A 21,204-nucleotide genomic window follows, 5' to 3' on the forward strand; every position below is an offset into this window, starting at 1 on the left:
TTGTGGTGTCATTATGAACTCATGGATTTAAATATTTCATGTGTTTCAGTCTCTTACAATTATTTATACTCAGATTGTATTGCCACATCTTGGCCCCAGTCTCTTTGAATGAGCACTACCCCAGTCTTTCCTAGCTTGCTTGCTTCTGGTATATCATGTTCTAGGCTCTCTTCCTAGAGAACCCTGGAATCTGCCATTTTTTCAGGAGCCCTGGTTTCTTTTAGTGAAAAACAAATTTAGTCTAACCACTAGTGTTGCTCATTGCTACAGTTAGTCATTGTAGATCTTTTAGGTGGTGGACAGAATTAGGAATAAGGTTTTTGTTTCATTTTGTTTTTTAAGATAACTATACTTTTTCACACCAATAGCTCCATTTCAGGTTCAGAACTACAGGATTTTTATGTAACCTCTTCTTACATCTGTATCTACTTTCCCTTTCCTGAAAATTTCACTTTTCAGTGCTACCAACAAAATTTCTCCTTTAACTTTATTCTTTAATATTTAGAGCAGTCTCAGAATAATATAAATTATCATCAATAATATGGTTTATGAAAATGGCTTAACATGTCTTTGTGGGTTTTTTTGTTCTTAAGCTGTGTCGTGTTATCTGCCATCTTTTCATACAATATAAATTCTAAAAATGAAAAAAATATGTCTATTATAAATGTCCAGTCACCATATTTTAAAGCCACTTGGAATAATTATTTTTTGTGTAGGTATACCACCAACTCATTGTCTAGGTTTGTTTTATTTTGCTTTTGAATTTTTTAGGAATTATTTTTTCTTTTTATTTTTAATTCTTTTTTTAAGTTATGTAAATTGTGTACGCAGTATCAGACAAGGTATATTCAGATAAGTCTAGCTTCTAACATTGTCCCCTTTACCTGTTAGCTCCCTATCCCATTTGTTAAAAATTATGGTTTTCAATCCATTTTAAAAAATAAAAGTAAATATCTATACAGAAATATCTTATCATTCTCTTTCCCCTTAGACAAATGGTAGAATGCTATATGTACTTTTCTCTATTCTGCTTTTGCTTTTTTCATTTAAGTTTGTATCCTAGAAATCACTCATAATAGCATATAGTGGAGGCACCTGGGTGGCTCAGTCGGATAAGCGCCCAACTTCGGCTCAGGTCATGATCTCATGGTTCTTGAATTCAAGCCCCACATCAGGATCTGTGCTGACATCTCAGAACCTGGAGCTTGCTTCGGATTCTGTGTCTCCCTCCCTCTGCCCCTTCCTGCTGACGCTCTGTCTCTCAAAAATAAAATATTAAAATGAATAAATAAAAATAGCATATAGTGATATTCTTCATTTCTTTTTTTAGTTACTTTTTTTAGTATAATAGTACTTTATTGATGATACCATAGTTGATTCCTTAGTAATGGGTATTTGGGGTGTTTACAGTTATGCTAACAGAATGCTGCATTGAATAACATTGTACATTCTCTTTTCATAATTTTGTGTGTCTTTGGGATAGACTCCTTGAAGTAGGATTGCAAAGGAAGAACTGTCATTTCAAATAAATATGAGTAGTTTTATTTATGCTGAAACCATTAGATAGCTGGAAATGCAGGAGGTGGGTGCGATGCATGGGTATGGTGAAAGTCTCAGAGTCAGCATTGTTTCTTTCCTCACAGACAATACTAGCAAACCCTGGGAAGATGGGTTGTGTTGCATGAGGGACAAGAAGCTTAGTAATCTTTTAGGTGATGCTTTGAGGTCTGCTACAGATGCCAGTCTACTAGTAGATTCCCTGCAACATTATAACACACTATAGAAGCAGAATAGACAATACTCAGAGGAGAGGATCTGATATGGCCAGAAAGTACTCTACATAAGCTTTTAAAATTCCATAAGCTGTTTGAAAGAAAGCAATTTTTATCTGTCCTTTTCATTTACAGATTGCTCTAAGGTTGAGAGTTCTTGGGTTTAAGGACCCAAAGGACCGATAACCTCATACTTTGACATAGAGGGATTAAAGCTTTCTTTTGACGGAAAGTGCTTGCCAAGTAGAGGGGCTTAGGATCAAAATACCTCAAAGTGGGTACGTTACCAACAAGTCATTTTAGAAATTAGTTTTTGTGAGTCAGACTGTTTAAGCTCACTGGGGATGCCTTTAATATAAACAAATACATGTACCATCACTTGAGGCATCATTTACCTATTTTAGAAGTTTGGACTTTTCTATATTGGGCTTTAAAACTTAAAGCAGGATACAAGTATATTAAAAAGTTCTGTGCTAAAAAAAATGTGCTTTTTCTTCCCAGAGCACTCCATACCTCATTAATACCTCAGTGGCTTTGACCTTTCCTAGGTTTCCAGTAGTTCTCAACAGGATCTGATCCATTTAAGGACAAGGGCAAATAATTGTTCCTAACATTTTGAAGAATCCAGGGTGAATGTAGGCAGCAAAATAAATTTTTGGAGAAAATGACAGATGACATGTAAACAGATGAATCTTTTTTTTTGAGGGGAGTAGGTTAGCCCAGAAATATAGGTTCTTTAAGAAAACTGAGTTAACAGAGGTAGTTATTCTTTCTTGGTTATGTTACAGAATACCAGTTCCTGACTTTAATAATACAATATTCCTTTTTAAATTAAGTTATTTTATGTATTATTTTCAGCCAATCAGACAGATTTTCAGGCAAAAATAGGAAGTAATAGTTCTATTTTTTCAGTTAGAGAAACATATACATAAAAATACCTGACAAGTAGTAGGCACCTAATAAGTATTTAATGAAGAATGCATGAAAAAATCATTTTGTAACATACTGAATAAGCATTTCAAATAAAATGAGTGAATGTTTTGGGGTTATTTCTCCTCTGGGCCTTCACCTTTGTTAATTAAAAATCTAAACCAAAGATCTTTGTAGTAACAAATGGATTAATTTTTAAATTTAATTCATTTTTCTCCCAGAGAGACTAGCTTACAAAATTTTCCTCATATTGAGGTAGTTCGGAAAAAAGAAGAGAGAAGAAAATTGCTTGGACACACATGTAAGGAATGCGAAATTGTAAGTACTAATGTAAAGACTGTCTGGCGGGTTTTTTTTTTTTTTTCTTTAATATGGCTTTAAGATTATAAATGAATGATTTAAAAATCATAGATAAAAATCTAGAAACCTAGTTTGAGCCAGGAATAGCAAGATAAATAATTAAAGAGCATACTCGTTGTGACCTGAAAGATATAAATAGATGAAAATGAAAGCCCTCAACTTCTCTAAAATTTTCATCAAGTAAGTCTGGAGCCTAAGCCCTAGTTCTTTTTACCAGCTTAAGACATTTGTGCCATTTTTCTTTCCTGTGTTTATCTGTATTTTAATTTTTTCTCCTGGTGTTATGTTACAGCAAAGGCTCTTACATATAAACTATTTGGGGATATTTCTGATATTTTATTTAAAAAAAAATGTTTTTACATTTATTTATATTTGAGAAACAGAGCACTAGTGGGGGAGGGGCAGAGAGAGAGAGGGAGACACAGAATCTGAAGCAGGCTCCAGCTGTCAGCACAGATCCCGACGCAGGAGTCAAACTCACGAACCGTGAGATCATGACCTGAGCCAAAGTCAGATGCCCAACTGACTGAGCCACTCAGGCACCCCTTGGTATTTTAGCAGGAAACTTTAACGTTTATTACTTACCCCAGCACTCTCAGGAAATGAGATATATTCATGTTTTTTTCTCAATAAGTGGTATGGCCATAAGCTCTTAACTTTTTCCCCAAATATTCCTTCTTAAATAAATTGTGATGAACAGGCTCTATTTCATCCTTATAGCACAAGTATGTTTTCCTCTTATACGTTGTCTGTCTTGGACTATTGAAGTAGGTGGTACTAATCCTCCTGTCACCAGATATCTCTCAGGCAGGTTCTGTGTTTTCTTGAAACATGCTTTAATTTCTTCCCTTGCTATCTGTTAGGTATTAGATGCCTGCCTCTAGCGATTTAGTTCCCCCTTTAAATTTTCTTTTTAACAGCTGTGGGCTAGAAAATTTGATAACCAAGCAGATTAAAGTTATATATGGATAGCTTGTAGTGCAGGTAAGGATTTGGTGAGAAATAGGCTCTAACTACCAGTGGGAGTGTAAATTGAGATCGCTATTTTGGAAGGCAGTTTGGCAATGCAAGCAAAATCTATATCATGGGTTTTCATAACACAAATTGAACATATCATGATTTCTTAACTAAAGAACATGGTCTGTACTATGCAAATCCCCAATTTTTAGTTATAACCATGACTCTTACACTGCCAGTTAGAAAAAAAGCTCTTGTGTTAGAAACACTTAATTTGCTTTCCTTCTTTCAGGAATCATTGCTTGTGCTGTTATTCAGTCTCTAAAAACTATTGTCTCATACATTTAATTCCAATTTTTTTCTTGTTTAAGATAGGAGATAAGTCTGTTCCCTGTTACTCTCTCATGACCAGGAGTCAAATTACCAGTCCTGTGTATTTAAATACTATCTGTATGCATACGGTTCCTAAATGTGTCCCAGTGTCTCTTCCACCTGTGGAATATGTAATACATATGTGGAGGTATTATAATCATGTCAAGTTTCAGCCTGCCGAAAGCAAACAGTTTCCACCTCTGATTCCCAAACCTCACTTGAGTCTCTTGTATGTCCATTCTTCTAGCTGCTTAAACCAAAGCTCTTAGAGTTACCCTCTGTTCTTTTCTTGCATTTCTCAGTAACAGATCTATCAGCAAATCCCATCAATTCTACCTTCAAAGTGTATTCCATTTCCACCCACTTACTGTCACCACCGCTAACCCCATGGACGAAGGCACCATTTCATCTTGCCTGGACTATTGAAATAACTTCTAAGTGCTTTTTCCTTGTGTTGTTTTGTTTTAACTAGTCAACAGTCTTTAGAAGCAGTGTTAGATTCACAGCAAACTTGAGCAGAAAGTACAGAGAATTCCCATATACTTCTGTCCCCATTTTTCTTTTTTATTCTTGTCTCTTCACAATGTTTCTTTCTTTTAAAGCAAGGTATTTTTGAGATGTTAATGATTTTATTGCCCCCAGTGGGGAAATTGCCTGGGATTAAAGGTCTTTTTTATGTCAGCACTAGGTGCTTCAGTTCCTGGCCTGTGTGCCAGAGGGGAGAGAGAATCAGGAATGTGGGGTGTCGGGGCAGGACAGGGCTGGGCCTGAGAGCATCAGCACAGGGTGGCTTGGATAGGACAGGCATCTCCTTAATTTCTGTCTTCCCAGTGTACTTTTAACACAACATTGAATGGTCTTTTTTTTTTTTTCCCCTAGTGATCTTTTTAGAATAAAAATTAAATCTTGTCATTTCTCTACCTGAAATGCTTAAATGTCTTCCCACCTCACAAAGAACTAGATAGGATCCAGCATTCTTATCAAGGACAGCAAACTCTGGCACCCCACTTCCTCTCTGATTTTGGTCACCACCCTCCCAGTTGCTTGCTGTGTTATAGCTACACCAGCCTACTGGTGCTTTTGTGTATGTTTGTAATTTGGTGGCAATGTTTCTGTAAGTTGATTGATGACCATGATTCTCTAAGGTCATCCCACCCCAGTGTCCAAGCTCAGGTAACAAAGGCTTGTCAGGGAGAAAGATGAAAAAGATAGTCCCCAAAATAGTTGTTTCAGAAGTACTCAGAAGCCTTTAATTTGTGTAAAAGAAAAATGTATTTACAATCTTTACTTCAGTCTTAAGTTCTAGTCCTGAGTCTGCCACTTTCAACAGATGATATCACCAGTAGAATTACCAATTTGGTTTTCAGTTTCTCAAGTATAAAGTGGGATTGGCTGGATTGTGTGATCCTGTCGTGTGTTCTATTACACTTTACGCTACTGCTTTGTTTTTGAAAGACCTGTACATTTTTTACATACAAGTTTTAACCTTGTTTTCATGAAGTTCAAGTTGTTTGGGTTGCAGTTGCAAGAAATAATTATGTCTTTGATCCTAATTGAAAAATATAGTTTAAGCGGGGAAGTCCTGAAGACTGCAACATTCAAAGCTGAACTTGTATTTGTAAAAACCTAAATAAGAAAATTACTTCAAAACATACATGTTATATCCGAATAACAACTGAGAAAAGTGCCAAAGTGCAGTTTTGTTGCTGGCCTAACAAAGTTGACGTTGCACCGTATAGATCGGCTACGCCACGAAGCACACTGTAAAGTTAAGCTGGCGGGTTTTGTTTTTGGTTTTGTATTATAAGACTTTATTGATGAAAAAAGCATCATATTGGTTCACATTGTGATACGAGCTCCAAGCTCCTTTTCTCATTTGTGGAGCGAACATTTCACAGACCAGCATTAGTGCTATTAGTATTAATTACTAATACTGTCTTCAGGGGGTGTTGTTACCTAGCATGCTGACTACTTTGACAGCTTTCTTAGCTTCTAGTTTATAATCAATAAGCATAATAGTCCATGTATTATTTCTAAGTGAAAAACTTACCAGTTTTTATTATCAGTATTATGCAGATATTCCAGCAGAAGAAAGAGAAAAGAAGCTGGCTTCCTGCTCAAGACACCGATTCCGCTACATTCCACCCAACACACCAGAGAATTTCTGGGAAGTTGGTTTTCCTTCCACTCAGACGTGTATGGAAAGAGGTGAGAATACAGGTTATAATATTTTGGAATTAGTTTTTTTGAAATAGTGTATATACCCAAGTCTAAACATTAGACTTTTTTCCCATGGTTTTCTTTACCTTCTGCTCAGGGGCTAGTTCTGTAACATAAAAACAAATTCCTAAGATAAAAGGCTTAACTTTAACTCTGAGTAAATGCCACTGGAATCAGCGATTGTGTATAATCACTTTAATATAGTTGTATATTCTTTATCCTGGTTTATCATTCAAATTTCAGAAAGCAAATTTCTCTTTTATCCTATCATCAAAATGACTTTTAATAAAATAATAACATTATAAAAGTTGCCAGCAAAGTATTGTTAAAAAGAGAATCTTGGGGCGCCTGGGTGGCTCAGTCGGTTAAGCGTCCGACTTTAGCTCAGGTCACAATATCGCGCTCCGTGAGTTCAAGCCCCATGTTGGACTCTGTGCTGATAGCTTGGAGCCTGGAGCCTGCTTCAGATTCTGTGTCTCCCTCTCTCTATCCTTCCCCTACTCATGCCCTGTCTCTCAAAACTGAATAAACATTAAAAAAAATTTTTTTTTAAATCAGGCAACTTGAATTGTCCGAAGTTATTTTTAAAAATTACCTATAAAAAAAGAGAATCTTTTTAAAGTGACTAGTCTTGGGGCGCCTGGGTGGCTCAGTCGGTTAAGCGGCTGACTTCAGCTCAGGTCATGATCTCACGGTCCGTGAGTTCGAGCCCTGCGTCGGGCTCTGTGCTGACAGCTCAGAGCCTGGAGCCTGTTTCGGATTCTGTGTCTCCCTCTCTCTGACCCTCCCCCGTTCATGCTCTGTCTCTCTCTGTCTCAAAAATAAATAAACGTTAAAAAAAAAAAAAAATTAAAAAAAATAAAATAAAGTGACTAGTCTGGATTTTAGATTTTAAAACCTCACTTATCTAGAATGCTGGGTCTTTATAAACCACATCTGAGTGAAAAGGACCTTTGTTTGGAAGCTGTTGGAACTAATTCCTTCAAGTGTAGCATTTACATTTAATATGATTTGAGAATGTATACAGCTTTGAAGCCCCAGATATTTAGTGGTAAGATAGTTTTTCCATAAGATGCCAAGTCTCCTGTAGCTATTACCATATTTTCACTTTCCCCATTAATAAGCCAAATTAAGTTCCTTTTGACGGATGCCACTGCCTGGTCTTCACATAAAATTAAACAATCTGGATAGAGCCTGTTATTGTGTGCCTACCATGGCCTAAGGGGGTATAGCAGAGCACATACCGCATGACTCAAGACACTAGGAGAATTAGGTAGTTCAAGAGTACTGGGGCACAGGCACATCATCTAAAGAAGTAGCTGCTGCAGAAAGTCTTTTTGATAAGCACCTGCAATTATCATAATAGCAGACTGTTCTTGTTTAGCTATTTGTTCCCATTTGCAACCTGTAGGAGGCAGACTAGGAAAGTACTTCAGAACTCTGGTTCTGGGGGTTAGACCAATCTTGGGCAAGGTCCCAGCTCTTCCCCGTCATAGCTTTGTGAACTTGAGCAAGTTCTTTAACTTCCTTGGGTCTCCATTACCTCATCTGTGAAGTAGGTATAGTGGAAGCTACTTCAAAGGGATGTGAGCATTAGCTGAGGTAATGTATATAATACGTTTGATAAATGTTTGCGGTTATTGTTAGTATCAAAGAGGAGACTGATGCTGAGTAGTGAAATCATGCATTAACATCACACAGCTAATAATCACAGGCTCATGTAAACTTAGAAGGCATTAAATAAGACAGTTTTAGTGAGTACATGCTGAAAGAGAAGCATGGTGCAAATACAGTCTTCTAAATTTGTCGTTTGTTTTTAAGGTTACATTAAGGAAGATCTTGATCCTTGTCCTCGTCCCAAAAGACGGCAGCCTTACAATGCAATGTTTTCTCCAAAAGGCAAGGAGCAGAAGACATAGATGTTGAAGCAAAAACAGGATGGAGGACAATGTTTCTTTTTAGTTATTTATAGTTAAAGTTGGGATTAAACATTGATTTTTTTTTGATCTTCTGTAAACTGACTTATAAATCGTTTTTCTATTGAAAGTGTTTTTAAATGGCATTTACCCACCACACAAACAACTATTTAAAATGTGGATACGCTTATGTTATATTTTCTTGCTTTTGCATCTTTAAAACAATAAGGTGTTTTCATTTTGCACTCTAACTTAAGAGTTATTTACTTTATTTGGTAATACCTAATTACAGTTTTGAAAATATGATAGTTGTAGTCTCTGATTTGTTGCCTTTTAGGTCTTTTCACTCAACCTTCCCTTGATACTTACATTCAACAGTGGCTTTGTGCTAATCATTACAAATTTTCCTTCCCTTCATCAGTTGCTCCTCTGTAGGTCATTCCAGTATCTGACATTTAAGTCTTTAAAAAAAAAAAAAAGGCTAAATTTTAGTAGTCCTTTTAACTTTCCACCTTCTTTCTTTTTTTGACTTAAAAATGAGCTCCTACTCCATAGTGAATTCTTTTAGAGACTCAACCACAAGTATCAACCTTTTTTCCTTTTTCATATATTATAAATTAACACAGTCCTCTGATCTGATCATCCTATTCCAGGTCTTCACAGTCTCTTCATCATACTTTTCTAAAGTTTTCAAGCTGAATGTGTCAGGTTCTCTGCGCATGTGTTCTAGTTCAGTTGTATTTTTTTCTCTGGGTTGACTAATATTATTAACTTCCAATTTGGCAATAAAACAGATCTCTCGATTCAGCAAATTTCTGTTCCTCTAGGACCTAGTGTCTGAGTCATCAAAATGACAGACCACATCTGTGTCATCCACTGTTACTGGTGGCATTTTATCAGTGTCTTTTTTGAATGTCTCTCTAATCCATATCTTGACAGTACTGCTCAAGCAGGAGTACATGAGACACTGAATGGAATGCCTCAAGAAAATCTAACTGTGTAGATAAAACTCAGAGTTCCTAAACATCTCTGCTTAATCTCATCTTCTTCATGTGTCAAGGTTCTCATGTGAACAAGTGACATCAATTTGTGTTCTCAGAGAGAGGATCACCAGAGAAATCACATATACTGAGTACCTACTATACGTCAGACCCCTTATGTGCATGGTTTGGCTCTGAATGTGATGTGAATTTTTTTACAACCCTGTCCTAGCTTCTATTCAGCACTTGTCTTCCCTTCCCAAATGGTTTATCCTATGTTTGATTTTTGTTCTCTGCTGGCAGTGAACCAATCTCTCCAAAATAATAGCAACCATTCATTGGTAACTTGCTGTATGCCAGAAGCTGTGTTATGCTCTTCACATAGATTTTTCTCTTTTAATCCTCAAATAATCTTGTGAATTTATGTGTCGGCTTAACGTTAAGCTGCAAAAAAATGGACCCAAAAAACAAATTAAACAACAAGTGACTGGTTTTATTTTTCTCGCATTAAAAAGTCTGGAGGTCAGCAGTCCAAGGCTGGTAATGCAGCCCCATGATGCCCTCACGGATCCGGATTCTTGTGGCTTTCATACTTTGTAAGTGACCTTCATCCTTGTCACTATAAAATAGTTATGCCACCTCTAGCATCACGTCTGTGTTCTAGACAGAAGGAAGGGAAAAGAAAGCATATGTCATTTGTTTTTGTCCCTCTTTAAAACGTTTTCCACTTAAATAAATAAACTTGAAAATAAAAGGGGACACCTGAGTGGCTCAGTCAGTTGAGTGCCCAACTCTTGGTTTCAGCTCGGGTTGTGATCTCATGGTTTGTGAGTTTGAGCCCCACGTCAGGCTCAGCACTGACAGTGCAGAGCCTGCCTGGGATCCTCTCTCTCTCCCTGTCTCTCAAAATAAATAAACTTAAAGAAAAATAAGAGCATGCACCTCTTGATCTCGAGGTTGTGGGTGTAGAGATCATTCAATAAACAAACAAAGAAACAAACAAACAAACTTAAAAGGGTTTCCAGAAGTCCCTACCCAGTTACTTTCCCTATTTCTCAATGGCCAGAATTGTCACTTGGTTACCTCCAATAACTAAGAAATGAAATTAAAGCCCAAGATTGCCTAATTCCAGAATCAGAGTTTGTATCCACTATAGTATAGTGCTTCTAAAGGCCAGGAGTCTGAGAGACACCTGGATTTGAACAGGGTACCGTAGGATGTGCAGTTAGAGCTCTATACCTCCAGTGGATTTTCCTTTTTATTTATTGTTTAAATATTTATTTTTATTTTGAGAGAGAGGAAGAGCGAAGGGGGGAGGGGCAGAGAGTGGGAGAGAGAATCCCAAGTAGGCTCCACACTGCCAGCACAGAACCCAACGCTAGGCTCAATCCCATGGATCATGAGATCATGACCTGAGCCGAAATCAAAATCAGATGCTCGACCGACTGAGCCATTTAGGACCCCTGGATTTTCCTTTTTAAAAGGCAGTTTAAGCAGAGACAGGAAGCAAGAGATTGTCTACCTGATAGTTTACAGTAATCCAACCATGTATAACCAGCATATTTCATTTCAGTCAACCTGTGAGGTTGAGTAAACTGAGTTCCCTATCCCATTTTATCTGTTATTGACCAGCTCTATCTGCTATTGACCAGTAATAAAACAGACACTTTTTAAAAACACTTGAGTTAGCATATGTGGAACTTGAGAAACTTAACAGAAGACCATGAGGCAAGGGAAGGGGAAAAAATGGTTTCAAACAGGGAGGCAAACCTACAAGAGACTCTTAAATACAGAGAACAAACTGAGGGTTAAGGGGCGGGGGAGGGGAAAATGGGTGATGGGCATTGAGGAGGGCATTTCTTGGGTTGAGCACTGGGTGTTGTACGTAAGGGATGAATCACGGAAATCTACCCCTGAAACCAAGAGCACTGTGTACACTGTATGTGAGCTAACTTGACAATAAGTTATATTTTAAAAATAAAAATTTTAAAAATTAAAAAATAAATAACACTTGAGTTAGAAGGATGTATTTAAATGCAAAACTATTTCATGACACATAGTACATTCTCAGACTTAAAAAGATAACATAGGGGTGCCTGGCTGGCTCTGTCAGTGGAGCATGAGACTCATGATATCGGAGTTGTGAGTTTGAGCCTCACATTGGATGTAGAGAGTACTTAAAAATAATTTTTAAAAAACCTTTAAAAAGATGCTATGTATTTAAGAGGGCATTATTCATTTGTAAAGCAGTATACATGTTAGATAATATTTTAATAACAAATCTGCGTCAATCACTATAGTTTCAGGTTGGCTGTAAGCTTTTGTAAAAGATTTTATTTTGGGGGCACCTGGGTGGCTTAGTTGGTTAAGTGTCTGACTCTTGATTTCAGCTCAGGTCATGATCTCACAGTTAGTGAAATTGAGCCCTGTGTCGGGCTCCGTGCTGACAGTGCAGAGCCTGCTTGGGATTCTCTCTCCCTCTCTCTCTGCCCCTCCCATGCTCGTGTTCATTCTCTCTCAAAATAAATAAACATTTTTTTAAATAAAAGATTTTTTTAAGTAATCTTCACACTCAACATGGGGCTCAAGCTCATGACCCTGACATCAAAAGTCAGATGTTCCACCAACTGAGCCAGCCAAGCACCCCAAAGACCTCTGATTTTAAACTTTGAAAACATGCAAAACCTGTGTGTCAGCACTTAACGTAGGAGTAACACCTTTCCTGCCTTTGATAAGCGGGTATCCTGATGAAACCATGTGAAACCGAAGATTGTCAAAGGCAGTAGTTTGAATGAGTTAATCATGGGTACCCAAACATACATAGAAGGCCTATTGTCTTGGAGGAGCACAAAATGAAAAACATTTTCTAATGCCTTTCATTATCGTGAAAATTTTTCCCAAAGTCCAACAAGAAAGGCTGCTATTGGTAGGCTCAGAGTGTATTAGAAACTCAAGACAAACTGCGTCTAGCATCTGTGTTTAAAAATGCCTGGTGGGGTGTGCCTGGGTGGCCCAGTTGGTTAAGCGTCTGACTTGATTTTGGCTCAGGTTATGATCTCACTGTTGGTGAGATCGAGCCCTACATCGGGCTCTACACTGGGTGTGGAGCCTGCTTAGATTCTCTCTCTCCCTCTCCCTCAGCCCCTCCTGTACTTGCTGTCTCTATCCAAAAAAAAAAAAAAAAAAAAAAAAAATGCATAAAGGGGGTACCTCGCTGACTGAGTCAATAGAGCAGGCAATTCTTGATTTGGGGTTCAAGCCCTACATTGGGAGTAGAGTTTACTTCTTTTAAAAAAATTGTTTTTAGGGGCGCCTGGGTGGCTCAGTCAGTTGGGCGTCCGACTTCGGCTCAGGTCATGATCTCAGGGCCTGTGAGTTCGAGTCCCGCATCGGGCTCTGTGCTGACAGCTCAGAGCCTGGAGCCTGTTTCAGATTCTGTGTCTCCCTTTCTCTCTGACCTTCCCCCGTTCATGCTCTGTCTCTCTCTGTCTCAAAAATGAATAAATGTTAAAAAAAAATTTTTTTTTAATTGTTTTTAAATAAAAATGCATAGAGCACACTCTTGGGCCCTCTAAAAGGAATAACTGAAAAACTGCGAAGATTCCTCCTCAGATTGTCTTCAATTCTTAATCAGTTACAAAAAGAGAATAGTCTTACATAAGCCAAATAACACTAATACATTTACTTAACAAATTTATCTTTACCATGCACAATACTAAGTACAGTATCAGAATCTGGCAAAATTTTACAAATTTCCTCCAAAGGAGCCAACTTTTAAAGAAACACCAAAGAAACTTACTCTGTTAATCCTGACATATTAACATAACTGCGTGGGATTTTTTTGAAAAATACTACTTCAGAAATAAGCATTTGGAATACATCTCAGGAGCACCTGGGTGGCTCAGTCAGTTAAGTGTCCAACTTCAGCTCCAGTAATGATCTCGTTCGTGGTCTGGGGGTTCGAGCCCCACATTGGGCTCTGTGCTGACAGCTCAGAGCCTGGAGCCTGCTTCAGATTCTGCCTCCCTCTCTGTCTGCCCCTCCCATGCTCCCGCTCTTTCTCTCTCAAAAATAAACATTTAAAAAAATTGAAATGCATCTCAAATTTTACCAGCTGTCTGTTCTCAGCAAGCCTAGCAGTTTAAGAGACATTTCAAAATCTTTCTCTGCTGAGTCGATGCTGTTAGAAAGGTTCCTTAGGAAACTCCAGTGTCCTTACACTTGAGTTCTTGAGCACAAAGAATTAATGAAACAATTGTTTATCACACCAGCAGAGGCCAGAAGAGAGCTGTTTTTGGAGAATAATCACTGGAAAGTAGGGTATGAACAGGAAGGACTATGATAAGAGAAAATTTCTAGGATGAATAGGATATGAATTGGGAAACTTTAGTACATAAATGAAGGCTCATTGGGCAAAAATGAACTTTCAACGTAGCTATTGTTGGCATAAAACCAATTGGCAGAGGCAGTATATCATGGTCTTAAAAACATTACAAATATGTATTTGCCATATGCTAGGCATTTGGGGATATGAGGAGATATGTGAGATCTTGTTATTACCCAGTAGGACACCAGACATAAATGTGGAAAGATGCCTGAGAGATTGAAGAACCTTAGACTGAGTGCCAAAAAAGAAAAAAGAAAAAAAAAAAAAAAGGATCATTAGAACTCAGACTGCCTAAGGATAAATTAACCTAGAGAAGCAGCAAGGAAAAGATAATGCAATATAAGTTGGGAAATTCACCTGAATGTGTAAATACTAATATACTGAGTCAAAAGGGGCCTTGGAGAGAATTGGATTGTATCCCCTCCCTTTATAATGGGGAAATAGAAGCCCAAAGATAATTAGTGACTTGCCAAGATCTCAGTGGGCTTGAAGTAGAATGTAGTTTGGGACTTCAGTATGGTGCTTTCCCCTTCCTAAGTGCTAGAGGCATACTTTCTAGATAAGTGTTATAGCTAGGGTGTAGAGCTATGCAGTATTACTAAAAGAGGCAGTATACTTTTTTTTTTTTTTTTTTAAGATTTCATCCTTATGCAATCTCCACACCCAACGTCTGGGCTCGAACCCACAACCCAAGATCAAGAGTTGCACACTCTACCAACTGAGCCAGTCAGCCACCCTGGCAGTACACTATGTCTTAAAGGCAAGACTAAAGAGTTTAGACTTGAGTCTGCAGTCCTATGGTTTTCAAACCATTAGTAACATCCCTTTATTAAATCTCATATGTGGGGCTGGGTGGCTCAGTTGGATGACTGTCTGACTCTTGATTTCTGCTCAGGTCATGATTCCAGGGTCGTAGGATCAAGCCCCATATTGCACTCCAACGCTGAGTGTGGACCCTGCTTAAGATTCTCTCTCCCACTGTCCCTCCCCAACCCTCAAATTAAAAAAAAAAATTTCTTTTGAACTAAATCTTACACAGATCCCTGATAAGCAATGATATTTTAAAGGCATAAGTTTATTTCAAGCATTCAAATTTAATAAACCTTTACTTATAAATTCAATCAGCAAGACTAGATAAATACAAAATTGTGAAATGAATTATGGATGACAGGGGACATCCATATCCATGATATTCCAGTCAAATGTTGGCCATATGCCAGACCAATTAAACTAAAGTATCCGGGAGTAAGGTCTAGGCATCAGGGTTTTTTTTAAAGCTCCTTAGGTGCAGCCAGATTTGAGAACTACTGCCTTTAAGTCACTGTTAGAGGCTAGTTCAATGTTATTCAAACTTTAGTATACATCAAAATCACCCGGAAGGCTATTAAGCCACAACTATCTGGGCCCCTCACCTCAAAAAAAATTTACATCTTTTACATGTTCTTAGGTGATGCTAATGCTGCTGGTCCAAGGATCACAAGCACCTAATCATAAAAGTCACCCAGATGCTCGATAAATAGAGATTCTCAGGATCCTCCTGTGGGGATTTTGATTCAGGTGTAGCCTGAGCATTTATAGGTTTAAAAAGTTCCAGACCATTAGGATGAGGCAAATCTAAGAAATTTTGCTCAGAACAACAGAGAAAACTAAGTAGCAAAATTTTAAATTTCTAGCATCCCCCGACTAAAAATACTTTGGGCTGGATAGTAATGCATTAATTTAGGTAGAATTATTAGGTTAGCAATAGATGTGAAATGAAATTTGGGGAGGGGGGTAGGCGGGGGTATTGAGGCATCAAGTGTGCAAGAAAAAAATTTAGTAATCTGTTAAAATATTCCAAGCACAAAGAGCACTTAGGTCAAGATGATGGCAGTAGGAATGGGGAAAAAATTTTAAGCAACCCCTTCATGGTTGTTGCATACCAAAACTGTGGTAGTTCTGAGAATCCAAAGATGAATATGACACCCTATCACCAACTCAGTGGTTACAAGAGACATTATGAAGTAAGAATCAGACGAGGTCTCCCACTGGAAATGAGGAGAGACCCTTGTTCCACACAGTATTTATAATTGTACAACTTTAAAAAACAGGGGGCGCCTGGGTGGCTTGGTCGGTTAAGCGTCCGACTTCGGCTCAGGTCATGATCTCACGGTCCGTGAGTTCGAGCCCCGCGTCGGGCTCTGTGCTGACAGCTCAGAGCCTGGAGCCTGCTTCCGATTCTGTGTCTCCCTCTCTCTCTGACCCTCCCCCATTCATGCTCTGTCTCTCTCTGTCTTAAAAATAAATAAATAAACGTTAAAAAAAAATTAAAAAAAAAAAAAACAGGAATGAATTCATTCATAATTCTAAAGTGAGTTTTCTTTTTTTTACACATTGAAGAATTCAGCAACAATGGCATAGTAGATATTTACCCAAAAGTAATTTATTAAATCATAGACAGGAGTATTTTATAGGGCTGCAATAGTTGGCTTGGAATGTCCTTTCTAATGCATTTCCCCACTATGTGTTACTGTCCACTGAAGCTCAGGAGCCCACATTATCATCCAGTTGGAGATTTGTCTAAGAGATCTGCCTTTTGTTTTCTTTTCTTTTATCCTTTATTCACTTAGTCGCTCAGATAATCATCATTTGTGCTTACTGACTCTGGGCCCTTTCAGTGTCCATTAAGATTTCCACCAAAGACTGGCAGAACAAATAAAAGATGAAATTCAGACCAACCATAGACCATCAGTCTATCTTGGTAAGATATTTAGGAGAAAAAGCACACTCAAAATATGAAGGATAATATGGATTTCCAGTGATCCAGGCAATGGCCTACCAACTTAAGTCAATAGTTCTTGGGAAAATAAAGATAGAGGCAAGCTAGAAAAAGCTCCTAAAATTAAAGTTATTCAGGTTTCCAGGTAGGATCCATGCAATAAAAATCATTATTTAAATGCAGTTGAGATCTGTTGGAGCAACACCAGACAGGGATTCTTTTTCTCTTCTTTTCTTTTTTTTTTAAGAGAGAGCACAAGCTGGGAAGAGGGGCAGAGGGAGAGACTGAGAGAGAGAAAGAGAGAGAGAGAGAGAGAGAGAGAGAGAGAGAGAGAGAGAATGTTAAGCAGACTCCATGCCAAACATGGAGCCCAACTCAGGGCTCAACCTCACAACCATGAGAACACGACCTGAGCCAAAATCAAGAGTCAGGTGCTTAACCAACTGAGCTACCCAGGTGCCCCCAAATAGAGATTCTAAGGCTAGAGGGAGGGGAGAAGGCTTGATGAGGCAAGCTGAATTCTGCTGACAGTATTTTCATGGGGCAGGAGGCTGAGCGGTCAAGGCTTCACCTACCAGTGTTGCTACTGGGAATCCGAGAACCCAGCTGAACTGCTAGTCGTCTCACAAGGCTGCAGTGACAACACCAGAAACTTGGGCCCTGTTACAACTTTGCCCTTAAGATGTTTGTCAAATGTTGAAGTAAAACCTCTTCCGGGGAAAATGGTTAAAATGGTGTATTTTATTTATATTTTACCACAGTGAAAAAATTTAAGAGACAGTTTTCAACAGATTCACTGTGCTAAGGAAACCAACAATAAAGTTCAAGACCTACCATGAGAAGATGCCCAGTTAATGCCCCAGACTCTTCGTTGAAAGACCAGGATGGCTGTGATGTCAGAATGGGCTTAACAAGGGCAGGCTTTGCCTCGCCAGCCCACTTGCCCCCCACCCAGTCCTTGGTTGGGTGGTCAGTCCCCACCCTGCCTATCAGAGGAAAGTGTGACTCCTCTCTGAAGGAATATAACCTCGTATCTGGAGCCTCACAGTGTTCAACATTCAATTTAAAAAATTCTAGAGAAGCCAAAAGACAGTTTCAGTTATATATTCCATACATATGGAGGAGGGAGGAAAACAGACTCACAAGTGATCCAGATACTAGAGTTAATACACAAACACTTAAAGATCACTGATTACTATGCTTAAGAAAAGAAAATTTGAGAAAATTGATTTTTAGAGACTTTCACCAGAAAATTATAATATTTTAAAAATCCAAAGGAAATTCTAGAACTGAAACTTAGAATATCTGAAATTGATAACTCAATTGACAGCTTTAGATACAGCAGAAGACAAAATCAGTAAACTGGAATAGGGGTTAATAGAAAATATCCAAACTGAAGCAAAGAGATTAAAAAACAAGGAAGATAAAGCAAGGAGACTGAGAGACATGGGACACATTGAAGAATTCGAACGTACGTGTAATTGGACTCTCAGAGAATGGGCAGAAGCCATGGTACGACTCTGTTGAGCCTTTTTCAAAACAAACAAAAGACATCAACCCAAATTCAAGAGGCTCTTCAAACCCCAAGCAGCAGACACACAAATCAAACCACATCTGGCCACATAATGGTGAGATGCTAGAAGTCATGAGAAAAATCTTAAAAGCACACAGAAAAGGGAAAAATTCATTAACTTCAAATAACAATAAGATGGCTGATTTCTTAAACTGGGAGCCAGGTGACAGTGGGATGACAACTTTAAATTGCTGAAAAAAATAATTGATAACCTAGAATTCTGTGCTCAAAGTCTCTTTCAAAAGTGAAAGAAAAATATATTTTCAAAGAAAAGCTGAGAAAATTCATCACCAGCAGACTTGCAGTAAAATACTATCTTAAGTCCTTGAGGTCAAAGGAAACTAACTGCAAGCAAAAACATGGAAGTATAGGGAGGAATGAAGAACACTGGAAATAGTAAATATGGATGTAATATACTGATTGTCATATATTTTATCAAGTGGATTTGATAGGAAGTTAGCATCAAGCTCAAGAAAATCACAGATACGGGCACCTGGCTGGCTTGGTCGGAAGTGTGCACAACTTTTGATCTTGAGGTTGTGAGTTCAAGCCCCATGTGAGGTGGAGAGATTACTTAAATAAAACTTTTTTTAAAAAAGAAATCAAAGGTAAAACAACAACAACAACAACAACAAAATGTCCTGCTGAGCATGCATTTGGTGGAGAGTTTCAAAGTATCACAGGGTAAAAAGTGAATGCTAGAAATGATCTAATCCAACCTTTCATCATAAATACATTTGGGGTATATGATTGTCTTTCTTTTCTACAGATGAAGAGGTAAACTTGAAATTTGGAGTGATAAATGACAGCTGCAATGTTATGCCAACTTGATTTAGCATAAAAGTTATTTCTGTATTTTGATTGCTCAGCATCAAGATCATCTGGATCCACATAGGTAAGTTGTTGTCAATGGAAAACATTTTTAGCCTCCGTCTTGTATCATAGGACACTATTCTATTAAGACTAATACAGAGTCTTGAAGAAGAGTGATAAAGCAATTTCAAGACAAAGGTGAATCATTTACAATACCTAACAAGGGCTTATATTTCTTTTCATAAATATAACAAGCCACATAAGTAGCCAAAACTGTGTGCATTAATACTCACTTGTCTGGGCGCCTGGGTGACTCAGTTCATGATCTCATGCTGACAGCATGGAGCTTGTTTGGGGTTCTCTCTCTCTGCGCCTCCCCTGTGCTTGCTCTCTCACTCTCTTTCTCTCTCAAAATTAAACATTTATAAAAAATACTCACTTGTCTGATGGATTATATTGATGACAGCAAATGCACCTGAGTCTCGCTTGCTATGTTTCTTTCTTTTTTTAAAAAAAATATTTATTTTTGGGAGATCGCAAGCAGGTGAGGGGCAGAGACATGGGGACTTAGGATCAGAAGCATGCTCTGCGCTGACAGGCTGACAGGATCGAGCCCAATGTGGGGTTCAAACTCACAGTGAGATCATGACCTGAGTTAAAGTTGGACGCTCAACCGACTGAACCACTCAGGTGTCCCAACTATGTTACAATATATATAGTACAGCTGTGATGTGTAGTGTGTTAGCTGCACAGTTTTCTGTGAGCAGACATAACCAGGCCAAATTTTTTTAAAGGCTTGTGTAAACTTTCTAATTGATGCCACATTTGTTTTCAAAGAACATCTAATATATGCCCAGAGATAGTGGGGAAAGTTGTATTCTGAGTTGCCACAAAATTTGAGTTAATCTAGCAGTACAAGTTAACTCCATGTTCTTCACTTTATTACACTTTTATGTATAATGTGGCATATTTTTTTAAATTATAGGCTTTTAATAATTTAATTTTTTTTTTTTTTTTTTTTAGCGTTTATTTATTTTTGAGACAGAGAGAGAGACAAAGCATGAACGGGGGAGGGTCAGAGAGAGGGAGACACAGAATCTGAAACAGGCTCCAGGCTCTGAGCTGTCAGCACAGAGCCCGACGCGGGGCTCGAACTCACAGACCGCGAGATCATGACCTGGGCCGAAGTCAGCCGCTTAATCGACTGAGCCACCCAGGCGCCCCGAGGCTTTTAATAATTTTAAAGGTGTTTTTAAAAATAAAATCAGAATTAAACACTTAGGAGCCTGAAATACCTGTGTTCTTTTTGAAAACCATTTCCACTTTAATAACACCTTTTAAAATATTAATTAATGAGGAACGCCTGGCTATCTCAGTCGGTAGAGCATGCAACTCTTGACCTTGGGGTTGTGCGTGGAAGCCCCACACTGAGCATGGAGCCTACTTTTTAAAATTAATTAATTAATTAATTAATTATTAATTACTTAGGGGTATCTGGCTGGCTGGGTCACTGGAGTGTGCAACTCTTGATCTCAGAGTTGTAAGTTTGAGCCCCACATTGGATGTAGAGATTACTTAAAAATAAAATCTCTTTAAAAAATTAGTTAATTTAATAAAATGTTAATTAATTTAATCAACTAAAATAAGAATATCTGAAAGCAGAAATTCACACTGAAGAACTTATTACCAAGATGGTAAGGAAAATCACAATGCCTCCCCACTTTTTCTCAGAAGTCTAGACTTCATTTCACATTGGCTTGTACTCTGAAGAGACATTCATTCATTCATTCATTCATTCATTTTCTCATCCGTTTGACAAATATTTACAAAGTGTCCATGTCCTTGTCACTGTTGTAGGTGCTGGTGATTCAGCAGAGAGCAAGAGAGGACAAGTCCCTGCTCTCCGAGTTATATTCTATAAGGCGGCAGGGACTATTTTGATAGGAGCCTTCAGAGAAGCCCTCACAGTAAGGCGATCAGAATTAAGTAAGGAACTGAACCACAGGAATATCTGGGGGAAGAGTTTTCCAAATGGAACAGCAACAGAAGGGCTTTAAGGTAGGAGCCTGTAGTGTGCTGAGTCCTCACTACCTGGAGCAAAGCACATGGGGGTATCTGGTGGGAAATGTGGTCACAAAGGAAGGCAAGGACAAGATGCTACAGTGC

At 38.2% G+C, this 21,204-nt stretch overlaps 1 protein-coding gene and 1 long non-coding RNA gene across 9 annotated transcripts in view; one reads left to right on the forward strand and one right to left on the reverse strand.

Moving 5' to 3' along the window:
- Positions 1-9,330, forward strand: part of RBBP8 (RB binding protein 8, endonuclease) — a 386,439-nt gene extending 377,109 nt beyond the window's left edge. For all 8 annotated transcript variants that reach the window (XM_060613438.1, XM_060613433.3, XM_060613435.3 and 5 more), the window contains 3 exons: positions 2,924-3,020; positions 6,458-6,599; positions 8,433-9,330. In XM_060613438.1, coding sequence (XP_060469421.1) covers positions 2,924-3,020; positions 6,458-6,599; positions 8,433-8,530 — 337 coding nt within the window. In that variant the 3' untranslated portion in view covers positions 8,531-9,330. The remainder of the gene's footprint in view (positions 1-2,923; positions 3,021-6,457; positions 6,600-8,432) is intronic.
- Positions 9,331-9,979: 649 nt separating this feature from the next.
- On the reverse strand, positions 9,980-17,535 carry LOC132665847 (uncharacterized). Its single transcript, XR_009604317.2, has 2 exons — positions 17,228-17,535; positions 9,980-10,167 (listed from the first exon to the last, which is right to left on the reverse strand). It is a non-coding gene; the product is annotated as an uncharacterized LOC132665847 (long non-coding RNA).
- Positions 17,536-21,204: the final 3,669 nt, after the last annotated feature.

This window comes from Panthera onca, chromosome D3, assembly GCF_046562875.1.
Source record: "Panthera onca isolate mPanOnc1 chromosome D3, mPanOnc1 haplotype 2, whole genome shotgun sequence".
NCBI lineage: Eukaryota > Metazoa > Chordata > Mammalia > Carnivora > Felidae > Panthera > Panthera onca.